At 38.5% G+C, this 21,127-nt stretch overlaps 2 protein-coding genes across 2 annotated transcripts in view; one reads left to right on the top strand and one right to left on the bottom strand.

Moving 5' to 3' along the window:
• Positions 1-135: 135 nt before the first annotated feature.
• On the bottom strand, positions 136-15,974 carry cnnm1 (cyclin and CBS domain divalent metal cation transport mediator 1; the record flags this gene model as incomplete). Its single annotated transcript, XM_079473926.1, has 10 exons — positions 136-2,093; positions 2,593-2,703; positions 3,650-3,754; positions 6,303-6,543; positions 6,795-6,940; positions 9,084-9,183; positions 9,648-9,817; positions 10,100-10,240; positions 10,588-10,731; positions 14,534-15,974. 10 exons carry the CDS (start codon positions 15,972-15,974, stop codon positions 2,014-2,016), a joined length of 2,679 nt encoding a protein of 892 aa, XP_079330052.1. The 3' UTR covers positions 136-2,013.
• A 3,768-nt stretch (positions 15,975-19,742) lies between these two features.
• Positions 19,743-21,127, top strand: part of hpse2 (heparanase 2) — a gene marked incomplete at its 5' end in the record, with an annotated part of 49,811 nt that continues 48,426 nt past the window's right edge. The window contains one exon of the mRNA XM_079472531.1: positions 19,743-19,993. Within this exon, the coding sequence (XP_079328657.1) occupies positions 19,743-19,993 (251 nt within the window). The remainder of the gene's footprint in view (positions 19,994-21,127) is intronic.

The raw sequence follows: 21,127 nt of genomic DNA, 5'->3' as shown, positions 1-21,127 counted from the left end.
ACATCTAGGCGCCATAAAAGTGTCCCATTTATTTCATCATCATTATTGCTCGAGTGTTTGTTTAGTGTTTCGAACAAGAACTAACCTTTTCAAGATAAGCAAGTCAAGGTTATCACAACACAATCATATTTCATTCGAACTTCAGTTTATTGGGAGCGTAGTTGTACTTTTCATTCTCAAGGACGACATCAATCACTTAATATAATCATCTGATCTTTATTTTTGTCTTTATATGAGACCTTCAGTTTTATTTGTAAAGTCATACACAATTCATTAGATGCTCTTAAATAGAAGTCTCTGTAAAGTCTGTAGAAACATATATATCATCTATCCTCTTGCTAACCCACTATACAGAGAGCGTGTGCTGGGGAGATATTCTTGTTTTTAACCAAAACCCACGGTTTAAGGCTTATATATATACGTCATTCGAGTTTGTGTGTGTGTGAGAAGGGCTTTAGTGGATTTTGTCTGTGTTTACACCAGCTGAGTGGTACATAAATGTTTGTGGGTCGATCCAGACATCAGTATGCGTAACCTTGTTCCTTTCTGCAATGCAGTATTGTGACGTCAGGGTGCCGATCCCCGTCTCAGCATGTGCTTTCCGTACAGTGGGTCAAGAGAGAGGTATTGACATACTCATTAAAAAAGCTTCCATGCATAAAACATCCAAGCCCCTATTTAAAATCCCCGTGCCTGACATAATGTAAGCATGTGACCCGTTGGCAGGGACGAGCTGACTGGTTCATTTTTCGTGACCTGCATGCTGGGAAAGTGATGGCAGTGAACCGGTAATGGCAGCACAGATATTTTACTCATCTGAAAAAATGAAACTTGGATCCTATAAGAAACAAATCACAGCAGCATGCCTGTGAGATGAAAATGCGGGTGGTATTTTTAGCTTGTTGCTAGGGGGGTAAATTATTAATTCATATACTAGAAAAAGGTCAAAATGCTTGACTTCTTGCATCATATTGCTTTGTCAATGTCTGAGGTGATATTTTACACTGTAAACATTTTTTGTTTCAACTAAAAAAAATGTTTACCTGGCTGTCTTAAAATTCTAAGTTAAGTCCACTTAAAAATATTAGTCAATGCGTCTGACATAACTTATATTTTTAACTCAAAATGTTAAAGCACCCGGATAACGTATTTTGTTTCAGTTGAAACAACAAAAAACTAATGTTTAACAGTGTATCAATGCTTTCAAGTTTATTCAAGTTATGGCTTGCTTATGTCCTAACTATCTATCTTTGTCTCAAAGCGTGCAAAAATAAGAGCAAAAATTGTAGAAATAAGACTGTGATGTCGAGCAGAGCGAAAATATTAACTAAAATATCATATTCAAAAATACTGACAGTATTAACCTAATATAGGCCTCTGTCAACAGCTCAGCTTAAGTCTATTCAACAGAATATCAAATAAAAGGGTCTGATCTGGATCGTTCTCAAAGTGCTTTGATATCAATAAATTCTCGTAACTAGTTTCCAGGCACAACCTGACGAATACCTCTCATCTAATATGATGTAAAACAACAATCGCAATTAACACTGTCAATAATTCAAGACAATTCTACAGAAAGATGACCACGTGTTATGACTCGAGGCTCGGCCCTCATCGGTCAGATGGTTGGCTTCATGTCACCAGGCTTGTGCTTGCTGGATTCGCCTGAGTCAAAGAGTGTCTTTACTACAGTGACCGGAGCTGACATCATCATAAACCATCTACGGCTGTGTACTGTGGCATCTCATCAGATCATACACAGTACATGTGTCTTGCGGCATGTCCGAGGCCCGAAGATAGGAAATTCAGGCTTGTTATAATAGTGTATTCCTCAAAGAAAAAAAATCCAGGTGTGTGAGGTGAAAGTTTCATGATGCTACATCTGTTGTGGTGGACTGTATAAACTGGGTTGTGCTTTCTCTTACCCAAGACCCAGTGAAAGGCTGGAGAAGACTTCACATCGGTGGGAGATGCAGGAGAAACAGGGAGAGAAGCAAACCCGTGGATTAAATGCTAGGTCTTCACCTGGGAAATTTCAGGATTGTCGTCCAGAGGTTTATCTCCATCACAGGACTTCTTTCTTTTTCTGTTGCCTGGAGAGCGGAAAGCGACATTAAAACATTTACCCTATTATGTTTGCCATGTTTAAGTGAAAAGCAATGTGTCATTTGTCCTTCGTATGCACAGCTGACTTTCTGTGTTTCTGGATCAACATCCCACATAACCCAAGAAAAACTTTAGAGGTATATTAGCCTAATATTGCTATCAATCCATCAATATCATTTGTAAATGAATAACATTATTCTGAATGAGTGAGTGACTGAGTCTATTATAGTTAACATACAGTTTATGATGGCTGCAGCATCCCTGGCTAGTTTCTAAGAAACAGCTTTGAAGCAGTATAAAGCACTGTTTGTGTGTTTTTGGGGTTATTGACTGTGGGTTAAGAGTAGGTTATAATATACAGCTGTGTATAAAAACAATAGCAGCCTATGGAAATATTTAGGTAGATATGTAAAACGTGTGTGGGTTAGGTAAATTATGTGTGTGTAGCTGGGTTACAGGTACAGGTGCTTTGCAACTGATACACACTCAGTTTCCTTAGCAGTTTTTTCCCCAGGTTCTCATCCGAGCCAGCCAGAGAGTGAGAGCTGATGAGCTGGGATGTAGACAGGCCTGTCTCCATGGGGATGGCAATAGTATCTGAAATAGATTGGTCACACTATGACAAAGAGCCAACATCACCTTAACTGAACTGGAAAATGAATGGTTGCTCTTGTCATTTCATTTTATCATCGCTTTACATGTCTTCTCTTCCCTCCCCATTTAACTGATCCGTGATTTTTTGATTTAGTAATTCCTGTTAACCTCCAGTCATAACAAGCAGAGCTGAAATGGACGGGTCTAGCCTGGTGTCAACATTCCTCTATAGGTCATATAAACAGAGACGAGAACTTATGCATTTCCTATATCTGCAGTTTATCAAACGTCCCGCTCGCTGTCAAACAGCCACTCCAATGTTTGAAAGCTGAGGTGCATTTACTGAGAGAGCAAAGCTTCATTCACCTCCCACTATCAACCACCACCGCCCTCATAGAAACAGTCAACCAGAAATAAAAATGTGCCGTTCTGAACCTGTATGACTTTGGTTATTCGGAAGAATATTGTTTGATTTTTGCATCTAAATGCAAATACAGTAAATGGAAATTGAAACATTCAAGCTTCAAATACAGCACAAAATACCATAAATGTCAAGGTATCAAGAAAATCTTAAAAGAAATGAAAAAAAGTTTGTGTTTACATATATGTCTGCGCACTGTGAATATTCATTTTCTATTTATAAACACAAAAACATACACATACATGCATATATTTAAGAAAAATAATTAAATTATTGGTAAATATAAATAAACACATCTAAATATTTACATGTATGTGTATGTTTTTGTGTTAATAAATACAAAATAAATGTGCACGGTGCAAATGTAAAAACAAGCTTTTATTCTGTGTGCGATAATACATTTATTTATTTATTTTGTTAGGGCAAATCTTTTCTTTAATGCACTGGAATTACACCTGTTGGTACAAACGTCCCTTAATATAACCATTACAACATGTCTTCTAAAACAAAACCATTACTTTTACCTACCAGTTCCTTCTTTTCTCTCCAACCGAGTTTCTCTTATGTATGGGATGTCATCCATCCTCATAAAGACGGAGTCACTGGGACTCTTCTGTCCGTCTGACTTACTTCCTACAGGGGGAGCCAGAGAGCTATAGTCAGTCGATGACACGCAAGAGAAAAACAAGCAATAACTTTGTAGCTTTTCATTTGCTGAATTAGGTTTTACATCACAACCAGAAAATGTGCACTTCGAACAGCAGTGATGAAGAAACAGATAACTGAGTAGTTACCTCTAGTTGCCAAATGCACTTAAATTAAGCGACTTTGGGGTTCTTTTTATGTCAAATTGCATTAAAAAATCATTAGTCGCGATTATTTAAAATATGGTTGTTCTGAATCTGACAAGCAACTTCGTTTCTTTGCATCTATGGTCGCTGTTTTGTTCAAGCCATTTACACTGTCTGCTCACTGTCTGTTCGGTAAAAGTATCAGAAACGTTGTTTATTGTAAATAAAAATGGAAATATTTGAAATAGCTGACTGGGTCATAATTTCAACTCCTCGTGAGATTTTGACTCCCCTATCTCTGATTGGTTAATTCACTTAGGATGCTGCTTTGTGATTGGTCCCATTCTCTAAAGCGCGCCCCCACACATAATCCTAGTAGGGGAAAACAGGAGTCATAATCTCACAGGCAGTCGGATTTTGATACGACATATCCATCATGGCGGACAAAATTAATCGCAGATGACGGTTTAAAGAATACAGGTTGAAGCTTTAATCCACGATTTGTTAATCTCTGTTTAAAATTTAATTCTGGCGACACTAGGATCGACAAACCCTAGATTAGCTCTAAACTCAGTTTAATTTAATCCTTGTTGGTGCAACCCACCCTAAATGTATTACATCTGTCACGATTAGAATGAAATGTGAAAATGAACGAAAAGTGTTCAGATCTGATCACAGTGCAGCTGGGGAGGGATGACCCCCATTTATTTATTAAGGTAAATATAATAAAAGTTGCATTGTATTAAATAAATGTATTGATCATTGGAGAATATCATAAAATAATCAGGTATACCAACAGCAAATGCATATAGTTCAGTTTTATTCGATTATAAATGTGTGGCTGTTCCAGATACCCTTAGTGGTCATTATTTCTTATTCTACTTTTCCATCTCTCCAGGACTATTCTGCAGGTGATCAGAGACTATACTGCGTGCCCTCTCGCTAAAATTTCTTATTTTTTCATGAAATATCGCAGCGTTTATAGTAAATTGCTTATCAATATGGTCCTTTGCTTTTTAAAATTCATGTACCCTCATAATCTTCAATCACAATCTGAAAATGCACTTCCGCCCTGAAATGACTATTCATCTTAAAAGACGTGAATTAGACGTCTCGGCCGGAGCATCCGTAACTCCTCCCCTTCAACTCAGTCTGCTGCCAGTTTCATTTCAAAATCAATCCAACAGCTGTTTTTACACATCCAATCAATTTGCAGTGAAAAAACGCAAGCCAGGCCCACTCATTCTCTCCTTTGAAATTCCTTTTCACTTGTAAATGTGTCAGAATACGGAAGTAAAAATGATCGCAATTTACGGTTGACAGGGATTTTAAAATGCTCGTTCATTAATAAAAAATAATTCATTGAATGACATTGATGATCATGAATAATGTAGTAATATTGGGCTTGTTTTGTGCTTGTTTTTGGAGCTGCCGTTGCTTATTTGTCTCGCAAGAGTTGGCAGCTGCAGTGCAGACCTTGCCTGAATCTGATGCATTATTTTGAATTAAGGTCATAGTGTATTCAAGGTAAGATTCTGATGCTTCTGATAGAAAAGCACGTGGACATAATTTAAAAAATACATTATTGTGAATTTCAATACGCTTACTAGTTTTGTTTCAATAAATTTGCACTACTGTCTGTTTACTTTAAGGCTTTAGGTCAGTGGCACGTGGATATTTTCATTCTAGAGAGCATTTCAGTGAACAACAATTTGTATCGTTCCTCTCTAAATATTTACTATTTTGGTCAACTTTCTTAGCAGAGAAAGACTCTTTGAGTGCTTGAAATGTTTATATCTGCTAAAAGCCCAGGGCATAGGCCTATCTAGCAACACGAACTGGACTCAGTCACTTTGTCAAATGTTTTTTTACACAAAACGTAACTTTTTTTGTAGATCTGTAGTTTGTACAGAACTGTTTGTAATGTGGTTTAACTGGTAAGAAGATTAGTGTTTGGCCATCTGTCTGCTCTTAAACCTGGATACCCTCATGAACAACATTTTAATTCCATCACAGAAATCATGTAGCATGGAAACGTCAGATTTCAGAAAAATTCCTATAAATATTCCTATAGCAATGGTGATGTTTAGATGCACTGAATCTGAAATATTTGAAACAGCCCGTGATCATGCAATCACTGCAAAAATCTCTGTTATCAGACATAACAGGTATAACCCAATCCGCAAGAAAAAACTTGTCTTGTACAACTTGCGTACCATAACGTTGACCATTTCATTTAAATCTTTATTTTATGTCTACATTGTTTTCTATTTATGTTGACATTTTGTTAAAACGTTTTGAAAAAAGTCTTTGGAGATGTGCTAGCGCCAGATGAACTTTAATGTCACATTTAAGGCTAAACTGTATAAATGAAAAAGCCTTGCACTCACGAACGATGCGGTTCCTTTCATTTAGTTTAGAGGTGCTGTCCTGATGTCTGTAGAGGTGACTGTGCTGTTGATATCTATTGAAAAAGGTCCGCGGTTCTGTCAGGGGCAGGGCGATGCTGTTGGAACTTGTCTCGGGGATGGTCATCCTTTCCCCGGCCGCGTGGCTGTCAGCGTCTGGTGTTTGTGGAGAGGTGTCCATGCGTGAAGCTGTGAGGGCGTTCTGGTAATGGTTACGACTGATCTGGACAGAGAAAAGATCAATGATTGTGATTGAGCAATATTTAAAGCATACTGTATAGCATATTATCAAATAGCAGATTTCTGGCACAGTGTCATAATATTTGCATATACACTCTTGAAAATAAAGTTGCTTCATAATACCATAGTAGATTTTTTATTCAGTCATGGAAGTAATGTCACAATGCAAAGGAAAATGGTCCTAAAACAGGCCTCATTTTAATTTTAAATGTGTCTTCTATGGTTTATAATTACCTTAATAATCTGTAGGTCTGTGAGCTGGCGAACTGAATAATCTGGTAAATACGGTCCTCCGCTGATACTCAGTTGACCCAGACTGCCACCGTGTATTGTTGTATCAGAATGATCGAGGGCGCTGCTAGGAGATGGTGACCTGTGGACTATACATCACCAGTATACATTAATGTTTTTTCTAGCTCATTTGGTAGAGTATTGTTTTCAAACCCATGGAATCACAGCCGCGGGGTTGCTTCGGGCAGATGCCCAGCACAGAATCTCGGGCCATGTGCAAAGGCAATGTGTGGGGCCCCTCCACTCTATATATCAAGTACATTGTTATATTTTATTATAATACAGTGCTGATTCTCATTTCTGTATGAATTGTGATATACTTAGATTTTAATAGATCACCTCAGTCTCCCCTTAAACATGAATTGACTATATATTTTATTTGAATTGTATTTCATTAATAGAGACACTGTGCAATGTACTCCAAATCTTTACACATTTAACTATTGAACTGTAAAAAATTATTTTATGTTACCCACAGTAACGTGTGTGGTGTAAGAATAGGCTAGTACAGCATAATGGTAGAAATAATGCCAGTTCATAACTCTAGCTGAGACTTCTAACAATTAATATATAGACAGTTCATATTTCTTAAGAAGTTTAGTGCCAAGTCGAGATTGTCAAGAAAATTGGCCTCAATTTGATCAATTGTTAACTTTTATCTAAATACACTAGCTCACATCCTTTTATTACTTAGTTATTAACTTTGGCATGTTATTATTTGAATTGAATGTTTATATATTGTTTGGGATCAATTTAATATGTCAGAAGAACTGCCTCAACGTCGTTCCTCAATACGCAGATAAGACCTAAAAGTGTGAGATGTTTGTCCCTTCATGCGCTCCGTTGGTCCGTGTACATTGTTTTAAAGTGAGCAGCTTGCCCTGTTTATTCAATTCCAACCATTTTTTGAATATAACGCTGAATATAACTCTCACAGTCTCATGCATAACTTTTGTGAAGGCTAAGAAAAGAGAACCCCGAGAGCGATTTTAATCATGCAAATAAATACTGCAACTGCATTTATACATTTCTGACACAAATACTATAAACAAACTACCTAAATACTAGTTTTATCGGATCAAGCACTAGCTGTAAAGTTTATGTAACTCATTCTTCCTGTCAATGAGACTATACATCATCTGCTGTGAGCATAGACAATTTAACCCGAACAAAAGACGTTTAACCCGAACCTAGACATATGATCGCTTGCAGCTATTTCTTGTGTTCTTTTTCTGTACCTAATATAAAGGGCTATCTGTGTGGAAATAAACGAGCGAGAGAGCTTGATGCAAACTCAAAGTGAACCTAGAGGAAACTTAGCATTCAAAAGGAACCGTGATCCAACACAGCTAGTTTCGTACAACTAATTGTGCTTTGGCCACATGGTATACATATAACATACGTTTATGTGTTAGTTTTTATGCTGTTTCCTATAATCACACTGGCATCCTTCTTTATTCTCGGCAGCAACGAACTTAAGCGGCTCACCCATGGCACAGTCATTACGTCTGCCCTGGCAAAAAGCAAATCACAGCACCCCCTGCTCAAAATTCCCACGGCTATGCATGGAACACATACGGATGAAAGCGTAAATGTTTATCTCTGTGCCATGGGTCGAGTCAAATACACTTCAAACATTTTCAAAGAAATGGCCAGACCGACACATTGCGTATTTGTTTAATACTGAAAGTGTGATTGTCTGAGCCGAAAACTACACACAGTCTTCTTTGTGCCCTTATTTTAGATGCCCATGTAGATGTCACATCTCATTAGTGAGGGCTGAAGTTGTGTCGGTGTGTGCGCGCATGTATCTGCTGTGAAGCTTTGCTTCGTGTGTCTATCCTTATCACCGGAGAAATACGGAGAAAACCCTCATCACAGAGAGAGACAGACACAAATTTACAGTCGCTTAGATTGAAAACAGAATCTCTTTAAAATAATCTCTTCCACAAGGACTCACGGCTCCATCCTTGAGGATATTTTTGCGTTTTCATGATGAGATCTTCCTCCTTATATAATGATGTCATTTCGCCCGATTGGGTACATGAGAGTGAGAGTGCGTTCTGCTTTAATTACCCGAATCTTCTCTCCTAAGTATTCCACCGATGCTTTATTTAGATGTTCTGTCTGAATGGTCTCAGGAGAGCAGTGCTAGAGGGCTCATGTAAGCCTCGCAGTTTTTAATATTTTTGATTTATTTCATGAGACCGTGTCCCACTGCGGTGCACAAACCTGTGAGTAGGCTGGTCATGATAGCCGGTAAGCCGTAGTATGTGAATGGCCCATTTTCAAACTTCAATCCCTCTTTTCCGATCTCTACCTCCACTCGACCCTGCAGCCGGAAAGAGATTCACATTTTCGCATTTGGCACAACTTAAAGTGCATCTTACAGTAGGTATACATTATATCAGACTTTCCTGGGCAATTGAGTCTCGGTGCTATTAGTGTTACGCTCTATCATATGAGCTGCAGGAATATAGATGAATGATGCATTACTGACCTCCTTCCTAAGACTGAAATCAATTTCCCATCAATGAGAATATAAACCCAATGCAACACAGAAGAGATGTTTCTCTAACAGCAGAAGACTACTATATAAAACAAGTCTTTATAAATGACAGCTAGAAAATATTAGTGATGTCAACTTTATGGGAGAACTTGTTTTCAGGTTTAAATCTGAATGTGGCCTCAAACCAGGACCCCACCCACGATTAACCCTTCGCACTTTATTCCTTACAAATCTGAAAAATCTTTGTCTTTAGAAGCGTTTCTCGGCACCAGTCCACTTTACAATACCTGCAATATGAGGACGAAATAATCCACAGGCTTGTTTCGCTGATAGAGGTAGTGTTTTAGTGATCGTTTGTTTTTCTCATCAAACTTGATTTCCTGCACCACGCTCGGGTGTTTTATTAATCGCAGGAGGATCTTCTCTGAGAGATGTGTTGATTTAAAAGGGTCTACTTCTACAGACAGGAAGGAAACAAAAAATATGCATTATGTGTAAATGCTGTGCTCGGATCGTAAATCATGAGTCTCAAACTAATTCAGAGAAAAAAATGATATTCAACTAAAGTTGTGGTTGTCACATTTTACGAGTGCATAAGAACAAACATCTCATCCCAAAAGCCAGAAAAGTCTCGTTTTATCATTGATCTCTGATCCCTGTCTGAACATTCTGAAAGAACCATTCTCGAGAAACGGGCACTGGGCAAATGCTTTCACTCTCTTCAATACTTCAAGAATACCTGTTGCCAGAAAGCGATGTGTTGCCAGAAGGAGCTGTGGTGAAACTTTGATCTTCATTTCACTCTCTGACAGTTTGAATATGGAGAAATCTTGCTGCTTCCTCTCGTGGTGAGATACTCTTCTCTTCGTACGGTTATCAGCTGAAGGAACACAACAGTAGACGAATGACAGTAAAGACATTAAGTTGTGGGTTTTACATATATTAAACTTTACTGCAAGCTTAAGCAATGTGCTGTGACGGATATCATAAAGAATGTGCTGAAGAGGTAAAACATCGCCTAAAAAGGGTTCACAGTAAACAGCCATTAATAACTCAATATAATTCCATTAAAGAGAATGAAATATTGCATATCCTTGCTTGTATTGACTATTCTTTTATGGTTTAGCTTTATGCTTCATATTTTTTTATACTGTTTAAATGACACACGTATTCACTAACAAAGTTTAGGTCCTTGCTGCTGATTGGTTTATTAAAGATTGCACTTACTGTAGAGGTCAGTTTCATCCACAATCTCAGATTTAATGATTTCCTCGATCACGTCCTCCAGCGTGACAATGCCCATGACTTCATAGAAAGGATCTCCTTCACCCTCATTGTTGACCCTCTGTACGATAGCCAGATGAGATTTCCCTTTACAGTGTCAGAGAAAGAAAGTTAATTCTTTATCATAACAAAACATGAACGCATATGACGTTTGAATCGTGAACCAGTGTGATTTGAAAATAAAACCTCCGTTATGGTCATCTGTGTCTCTTGTAATAAAAATGTATTTTGCTTGCATGTTTTTTTACCTGAATGTGAATAGTCATAGGTTCACATAAATTGGTGGTTCAAATTTCCTTTTTTTCCCTTTTTATAACTGTTGATAATTTCACATTCTCTGAGGAGCTTAAATCTGATGTTTTCATTTGATCATAATTGTGTTTAAAAAAACGTCTATCCTTAACTAATTCAACTAATCTGACGTGTTCTTAAATCAATCCATGAATCATCAAAGTTGTTAAAATCAATAGTCATATAACTTAAACAAAAAACCAATGAAGCCCCTTCCGTTCATTTTACCGTTTGGATTTCTGCTTATTTATTTCTAGTGGTGCAGAGAGAGTCTTTTGTATTATTGCCGGGGTTCAACTGTGCATGACTGCCACACGCTATACAGAACGTTTTAAATGAAAGCTCACGAAGAGATTAAATATGACAGTTCAAAGAGTCAGACTTGACTTTATGTAAACAGTGCTTAGGGATTATGCAATGGGGTTTGTGAAGGCCTGCAGCTCTGAGGATAAAGCTGACCACGCTTAAAACCTGAATTTGTTGGAATGCGCTAGTGATGAGACATTCATAGATTTCTGACTTGGTGCTTCATTCTTTCATAAAATATAAGGGTTCATATCATTTTTTGAGATAAATGAATTTATAATATAATGCAAGCAAGCATCCCTTCAAATTATTAAAGCTGAGCTGCAAAAACATTATAATTATATTAAGATTCATAATGCATGATATGAACCCTTTGAAATGTGCTCATTAAAGCACATGATATTCTAAAGTTATGGTCACTGTTGTTTCCAGGTTCTGTTTTATTCCTAGATCGAAATATATATTCCCAGATTTGGAATATAATTTCATGCAGAGAGGATTAAATGTAATGATCCCTCCCTCCCATCCTTTGGATGGAGAGAAGCTGACGGATGGAAGCCCCTTTCTCACTGTGGTCTCCATGGTAACGGTACGCTCTAGTAATAGTAAAGAATTCTGCAGGAGAACAAGGGCAATGCAGCACTCAGCACGATACACCTCAGAGCTGATGTTCAGGAGACTGCATTATATCACTACACTATTATATAACACACACGCAGAGCAGGGCGGCTTCTGAGCTCACACGGATGTCCCTGCGATTCCCTCTACTGCTGTGTCAGAAAATTATCTCTTTAAATCTGGCACCGCTCCACTTGTGATGCTTCGCAGAGCAGTATGGGAGAAAATGTTATATAAAGCACAGCGTGATGCTGAAAAATGCACGAGAAAACATTTCACACATTATCAAAAGAGTCTAGTAGTGCCGACAAGCTTGAACTTTTAAAGTACAAATGTATCTACTTGATTCAACCTTTCTATTGCTTTTTTAATTATGTTTGGGCAACTTTGTTACACAGCATGTGTTGTTATGATGATGCATTTGATAATGAGCTAAGGCACTTTTATATATACCAAGTGTTTTGCATGCAATGCATCAACAAATTCACTCCAGTGTGTAATTTTTTGGCCCTGAACAGACAAACTGCTCTACATATGCGTTTCGTAAATACGCAATCTTCTTTGGAAAAGACGCGAAAACGTGACGACATCTTAGTTCTGTGTCTGCCGCTGTAGTGCAACGAAAGGGAGAGTTGAGTGAGCCAATTCGCAACATCACCTCTAGATGCCACTAAGTTTCATACACTGGACCTTAAGACTGTTTTGATGAACTAAGACTCAGGCACTTTCTATTAAACATGATATCCCAAACAACTGATATTTGTATAAAAGGTTATGTTTTATATTCTACTGTACAACAGCTGAAAAGACTGTTATTTTGAAAGACGATCATTATCTTCAACCTCACCTTTACCTGCAGTTCAGCATCTGTCCTATGACTGGATAGAGAAAGGTTGAGCTTGCATATTTCATTATCTTGCCTGTAATGTGTTCACAGGGGGTATAAGCTTGAAAGATTGACAGCCTGGGTGCTCACAGTATGAGGAAGCTGCTATTTTTGTGTTGATGGCCCCAAGCTGAGACCGCGATTGGACCAGAAGGTCACCGCTGTAGCTAATCTGCCATGATGCTTCTGTACAGACAAGAACTGACAGAACCCCAAGTAATTTTTTTCCGCACTACAAAGGTTTATAATGTATAGTTTCAAAATGGAACAAAAACATGGTTGTCATCGATCACGGTTAAATTCAAGTGATCCCAACTTTGCATTATTTAGCAAAATCTCACATTTTGCTTTAAACGTTGTGGAATGTAAAATATGACTTGTATGGTGATTTTATATTCTAAGAAATGACACGTTGTCACTTAGAAGTTTTACATCGGTGCTGTCCTTTGGAAACCTTGTAACTCTATATTCCGTAATTTGACATATTTGCAATAAATCCTTATTATTAGTCACCCTTTATGCTTATAAATGGGTCATTGAGGCTCAAATGTCTTACAGAACTCTTAGGGTAAACATAGATGCTGATAGTCTGACATCATTTAAATAGATTAATGAATGGAAAAAGTACTGCATGACCTTTTGACCTCAGTGATGTGCTCAGTCAGGTTTGCTCACATATTAACCTCAATTATGGTTTGAAACAATTTGAGAATTTTCAAGTTTGGGTGAACTATCCATTTAAGCCGTGTCCAGGATTCCAGGAGTTCACAAACTGATCATTTGACCTACCCCTTTCCATTTTACTGAGTATTTGTACCCTGCGAGGAGGCAAATCCGCTATAAATCTTGTGGCCTCCGGGTGAGGTAAATTTGACAAGTTACAGTATTAAGACACACTGTGGTCCGCTGCTGCTCTCAGCAGCTTTGACTCTGTTCCTTTTTAGAAAGCACTATAAATCCTAATAGGACATTATTACGTAATGGGCACTGTGATGCAGTCGTAAAGGCCAAAGTGGAATTTTATGCCAGGATTCGGAAACACATCGCCACAAGTTCATCGCCGGACCTGCAGAAAACTGCATTCCTGTGTTCCACACACGTCATTGTAAGACTATATAGTCATTTATGGATTATCTTGAAAGTGTGTCAAGATGTGTTCATCTTCGGGAACACAGTGACTAATACCTGGTCTTGTGGTGAGCTCTGAGTAATGATGATGGAATGAATACTGTTGCCATAGAAACACATTCAGATTATTCCAGTCCGGATTTCAGAAGTTGTAAAGGTGACGCAGACACTACATCCTCAAAGTTAAAGGACTGCATCATGCCATAAAAGACTCAATTCAGTATTTTGATTACACATGTTAAGTCAAGCATTAAATATTAAATAATTACATAAATATCGTCTTCAATTGAATGCATAAAAATGACATTATAGGGCATTACATTACATTACTTGCAGTATTGTGCTGGAGGAGATTTTAAAATAGGATGCCACTGGTTTATATTTAAAGGAACAATAAATGTTTTTTTAGCATTTCTCAGCTTCCAAACCAGTGTGACTTTCTTCTGCAGAACATTAAAGAACATATTTTGAAGAACGTTGGTAACCAAACAACATTGGACCCCATGGACTTGCACTGTATAGACACAAAAACACGTGGGACATTTCTATATTGTCCCATAGAACCAGGGCTTTTAAAGTTTGTTAACTATATACTGTATGTAAGAAATTAATTTTCTCTTTCTGAATAGAAATTATTTTTAAGTATTACAGACATCTTACCTTTCTTGAACTGTTCCAGCATTGCATCCAGTTTGGTGTCGTTAAAGACACAGTGCAGCGGGTGCTTGTAAAAATGAGTAATTGTTTTCAATGGGGTACAGTCATCCGGATCAACAAATGCAAGATCTTTGACAAACAGAATATTGACAATATTGGATCTTTCATTCTCAAAAACAGGGATGCGGGTGTATCCACTCTGCATCACATCAGACATGGTGTAAAAGTCCAGAATGGCATCCGAAGCAAGCATGAAGCAGTCGTTCAGGGGGGTCAGAACATCATCGACAGTTTTGGTCCTGAGCTCCAGTGCTCCCTGTATGATGTTGAGCTCCTCTTTCACCAGGTCATGATATGGATCAGTAACTCTCAGCATGGCCAGTAACTTCTCGCGTGTGTAAAAGTTGCTGATTTCTTGGTGCAGCATTGTGTCTAGTAGTTTACTGAAGGGATAGGTGATGGGTAAAGTAACCAGCATCAGCATCTTGGTCAGCCATATGGTCTTGGATGCAATAGCCAGCCCGTGTCTGGATGCCACGGAATGCGGGAGGATCTCTCCAATGAAGAAGATGAGAAAAGTGCATGTCGCAGTGGAAAGAGTCGTGAGTCCGAGAATTTGGCACATCCACACCACCAGAAAAGTGTTGGTGAGCACGTTGCACAGAACCAAGGTGCACAGAACGTAATTGCCGTGTTTGCGCACCGACTCGATCTTGTGCGCGTACTTTTGCTCCTTGTCTGTGCCGCTGTTCTGCAGCACTTTGAGCTCCACCGGGTCCAGCGCGAGCATACTGATCACCAGCCCGCTGAAGAGCGCGGATAACGCGAGCAGCATCACCGACAGACCAGCCTGCATCCATCCGTCCGCGTGGGGCGGCCGCTCCACCACCGCCAGCCAGAAGTCTCGCGTCCTGTAGTGTTCCCACTTCACTCCGCTAAAGGCACACATCGAGTAATATTTGATTTTCTCTCCTCTGCGGAGGTCTTTGGCGAGCAGCTCCACCAGGATGGAGTTTTGGCTGGACGCAGACTTGAAAGACCCGAGCAGCTCTATATCCGAACTCCTGGCGCTCTCTTCAACGCATAAGTTTCTTTTGGGATGCGCCTGTCCCTCTCTGCCCGGTTCCGGTTCCTCGATGAAAGCGATCCACGGCGCGGCGCCACTGACGGTCCGGTTGAGCCTCTGCGGAGATGCTGCATAGTACACGCGTAACATGAAGCGCGTACCCTCGGTTGCCTTAAGTACCCCGTCCTGCACTGAAAGATCTCCGCCCGTGTCCTCCGGTCGGAATCCCAGCAGCCCGTGGGTCGGTGTGTGAAAGGCGGATATGATCAGGAGGACCAGGGGCGCGAGACGCGGTCTAGAGATGCGGTGCGGCAGGAGCGCACCCGCAGCATCCGCAGCATCCGCAGCCATGATGCTGAGTGGGTTGTAGAAGGACATTGGCGAGCCGAATCACGTGGCGATTACACACACATACACACCCACGGACACGCGCGTCCGCTCTGTTTGAAGGATCAATCTGACACATCTGGAGTCGTGTAAATAAAAATGACATTGCAATGACGTCATGGTGCCTTGCAGAGGGAAAAACGATGAAGCTGCGATACTGTACGGAGCAAGCAGGAAATGCACAGTGCTGACCAAAACACCAGCAATACGTGGTGTGCTACGGTTCACAGTGTGCTTTTGCCATTCTAAAACAATAATAAATTTATAAAATCTGCTAGTAATTACGTTTTAAATGTAAGTCCTTGATAAAACTAAGTCCAATCCTCTGCCTATGTACATTGTGCATTATGGCGCATTATGGCGTATGACAAGATTAGTCTCGATCTTGCATGTTTCCATAAAGATCCTTAAACAAAAATGGTTATTTGTGGTGAAAAACGGTTCTATAGACTATAAAAACGGCAAACAAAGTGTTCTCTTAACATCTAAATTCCCCTGGATTCAAATGTTACCTGGGGAACTCAAAATGGTTAATATGTGTGGCCAAGAGTTCATTTTAAGATTCAGAAATTTAACTTTCTAGCAATTTAACATTTGCATTTACTTTCTCGTGTCTTTTCTGAAATGTTTGTCAAAGCCGCAGATGAAGTGCATTCATCTCAAAATCGGGGACTGAGAAAAATAACGATTCTTAACCACAAGGTGGCACTCTAGATCACAACTTGTCATGACTTCAATAACGGAATGTCATTGAACATGAAAACTTCAAGCCATGCAATGTTTTTTTATTTAACTGGAGAAACGTTATTGTAATTGTTCAAGCAAAACCTCATCAATCTGAGATTAGAGCAATAGGCTATAAAGGTTTACAGACAAGCTCATAAAATGCAAAAAAGTATATTTAAAATAACAGTTAAACATTTCACATATTTGATAATAACACCACTTTTTATTGGACCATGTTCTACAGTGCCCCATATTTTCGTTTCCGAAATAAGAAATGTGTCTTGTTAATCCGTTATAAACATTCAAAAACTTCCATCGCCACATGTTGGGCGAAACATTAGGTTGTGGTCTCATAAATACTTGTGAAGCCAGGCCTAAAAAAATGTCAGTGACCCATTAGGCAAAACAGAATTTTAATCGTCTATGAGTGAAATTAAACAACGAAGAAGACTTTGGAGATGGTCTAACCACACTCGTATGCACATCACTCGCTGCCACCTCGTAAATCAGAGACAAATATGTGCAGTAATGGGTAGTCTTTTTTTCTCTCACTATTATCCAAGGCTCAATATTCAGAAAGCACAGCATGTAAAGTCACGACCTTGTCTTGTGATTTTCATGGAGTCCTGTGCCAGTTTGCAGGTTTTAGGAGACTAGTAAGTGACGCCACACGTATGAAAAATACATCTTATTTTTTAGTTTTAAGATTTCTAGTAAAATTAGATTAGATGCTTTTGAAAGTCAGGCTCTTCATATTTATAATCCTGGGAGCTGAGAAGTTTTATTCGATGTGTTTAGTGAAACATCATTGACTGCCCTTGACCCAAGTTTGCGGACATTTTACACTTTTTTTCATTTATCTGTTCTTTTCATGTTATTAGTTAATGTGTAAAATGTGTATAAAAAAACTCAACATGTAGTTAAAAATAAAGTAATCTATTGGTTGGCTACTTTATGTATTATTCTGCATATTAATGAAATAATAATTCGTATGTGATTAACCCAATATTCAAATATCTTTTAAATGTTAATAATTAGTAATGTGTGAAAATGAAAATATGATTTAATTTATAAACAGAATAAAAATGATATAATTCTCACAACATAATTTCACAAGGGAGCTATAAACATGCGTGTTTTAAAGTGTAGCCGAACGAATTATTATTTTATAATTAAAAAATATTCAAATATATATTTAAATACAAAAATATTTATATAATGGAATACCGTTTAATATTGTTTGGTCAAGAAACGATTTGTTTAAACAAAGGGATATACTTTATTTTTATTTTACAATAAAAGTTCGATATTATTGTGGAAACGTTAAACCCCCCTGCTCTATTATTCTTTTTGGCTTAGAAAAAGCAACAATTAATCCTAACCAATAGTAAAAAGTCTTATTAAGTTTTGTAGGCCTACTTTGTGTATATTTAAGCGTAAAGCCCGGAGCCCTAAAGAATTAACATGACTGATAGTAAAGCCTTTTTGATATATTTACGCTTAGTTGTCCGGTGAATATTGAATAGTTTTGGAAACTACAAAATGCACTTCAAAAGAGTACCAGTGTAAAACCTGATAAATCTTCTCATAAAACAGAGGTTAAAGAGAGTCGTGCTGTCTGATTCCCTGCCAAAAATATGCTGTAGACTAGAGAGCAACACGCTGTTCTATATTTTATTCTCTATCTGTCTGGGAGCGGATTTAGACTGTCGCGGGGAGGCCGGATTGTTAGGCCTGAGTCTCACAGAGGAAAAATCACATGGCTGTTATTACAGCGAAGTTATGATTCAGGTGACTGAGCTTTATTTCTTTGAATTAATAATCGACTAACATGGGTTTCTGGGTACTATAACATGTCATGTGTCAGTTACAGGATGGCACAAAATGTTGAATCGTCCATTGCGTTGTGCGAAAGATGCGCAGCGGAAACCTTATTAAACTGAACAGTTTATGGGATGGAATTTATAAATTAAGATTTTGCAACAGAGCGATGTGCACAGGTTTGCATTAGAATGGAGAAATGACAACATCGTGTTCACATTCAAAAATTTGTCTGGTTGCTGTACAATGGAAATAACGTTCAGTTCACAGTGATGCCTTTGTAAACGAATACTTCAGATAAATAAAGCAAGCAGGGGAACATTTCACGACGTGAACTGAAGCACCATACATGATTCATAAACGTGCTTTTTATTGTTGACTCGTTTGATTTAGTGACATTTATATGATAACTCACGATTATTGTTTTCCATGAGACCCATATCTGGATAAAGATAAAAAAACGTTTTCATAAAAAAATCACTTTTTTACATTTTCCCGAGCAAATGTAAAGGTTTATTATAAAATGTGTTATTTTATTATTTTTCCTATATGCGAATTACCATGTAGCCTAAAATAAATGCACTAATTTGCGTATGAAATGTAGGTGAACACGCATCTGAAATTATCTATAGTAAGCTTTAATTTTATTTTTAATTCTGTTTTAGGTCTGCGCATTGTTTATCTGAGAATCCATTACATGAGCATATAAAAAACTAATATGACATCAAGTGTGTAAAAGTAAAAAACTGAAGGGCTATTTGAAGGTCTTTTAAAATGTTGAAATAGCCTATTTGAAATAGCACAGAACAAGCCCGTTACAATTATTGTTATTCCAATATGTTGTTACAAGTTATTTCCCGAAATATGGAAAATGCATATTTTCTCCCAGAATTCGCAGACAAAATCATAAGGACGTCCACGCAAAAAGACCCTTCGGTTAAATAAGAGTCGTCTTACCTTTAAGAGCTGCTGCGTTACAGAGGGCGGTGCGGTGGCAGCAGTTTGATGGAGGCTGGCCCTGCCCGGGGCGTGAGTTTACCCCAGCTAACTCCAAAACAGCGTAGGACAGGGGGCTAAAAGAGACAGCAGCGAATTTGACCACAGACACGTATCCTGGCTCACGGACGGGGATAAATACATTTCAGGTGCTCTTTTATCGGTTTTCACAAGGAGATCTCTGCTGGATCTCCTCTCGGCGCTCGAGGACAGAAGATGCCCAGGCAGTTTCTCTGCCTAGTGTTCGGCTCGTCCCTGTGGTTGGCACTGATACTCCAGTCTCTCATCTCATCCTCCGCTGCCTACAAGAGACCCGTGTCCGGAGGCAAAAGACAGAGCTTTCTGGAGAGAACTTTAATTTTACTGGACGTGAATACGCGAAACCCGGTGAAAGTTTTGAATGACAATTTCCTCTCGTTGCAGTTGGATCCATCAGTTATAAAGGACGGCTGGCTTGACTTTTTGAGGTATGGCAGGCTTAATATTTCTGTGCCCTGCATCATGAGGTTAATATGCATGTGGTGATGCTGCTGCGTTCGTTACTTTACATTGCGCAGTTAGGTCGTTAGACATTATCAAAGAGTATGTCTGATAATTTGCAATTGCCAACATTTTGATATCTAATACTGCCGTTTACAGTTGTCTAACATTGTCTACACAATTGTATTTTTTAAGCAATCACTTTTGTTCTTTAAACGTATTTCCACAGCATGGCTGACTGCGCTCCTTGGATGCATTTAAAATAAACCTTATATAAAATAGCCAGTAGATATATTTAACGTGCAGTTTATATCTAACATTTCAATGCCTTTATTAGCATAACCCTATATTCAGGCAATTTTAACATTCAATTTACGCGTAAGCGCCTATATAATGTAAGTTGACGAGCAATGCTCCAATGTCATCAATACGTTTTACTCCAGCGCAAATGTGTTGGGGTATGAGTTTCGCCTATGACCATACATTCCACATGCCAACTTAGACTTAGAGAAATATTGTGTACCGCTTCATAGCACCAACCCTTAACATACGCCCAGATTTGAATGGTTGTGTTAATTTGCACACCAGGGCTTGACCTGGAAGTGAATTTGAGTGTTCCAGCCCCCAGAGGAGAAAAGACACAAAAACATACGAAGAATGGAAATGTAAGTGTTTTTTGTGGTCCTCAAAGAGGCGCTGTATACAGTATGTTTCGATGTAATGGTATATCCCGAGTAATCGAATACGTATTTTAATAGTAAGGGTACGAAGAGAATGAATATAATTTTCTAAATGGCCCATCAAAGTTTGAAGTCGAAATCGGCTGTCGTGGCTATTGATGCCGGTTGCATTTGTGTATTTTACTGTCGTGCGCGGTGTGTTATGGCAGATTGTTCAAGTGTGTGCACATTTCCCAGCATCCCTTCGTTTCATTGTCTATACTGTATGAAGGGGAGCAGGACAGAAAAACACGTTTTGGTTACTTGACACATTTCACAGAAATACGAAAACTTTTTTCACCTTGGTTTGGAAACAGCTTTTGCAACATGGTCATATTTATTTTGTATAAGATCCACCCAACGTGTAGAGTAGGAACAAAGACAGAGATAATACAAATAATA

The sequence above is a fragment of the Barbatula barbatula genome (genome assembly GCF_947034865.1).
Source record: "Barbatula barbatula genome assembly, chromosome: 14".
NCBI lineage: Eukaryota > Metazoa > Chordata > Actinopteri > Cypriniformes > Nemacheilidae > Barbatula > Barbatula barbatula.
The sequence above is the reverse complement of the archived record's forward strand: the minus strand, read 5'-3'. Positions and strand labels throughout refer to the sequence as shown.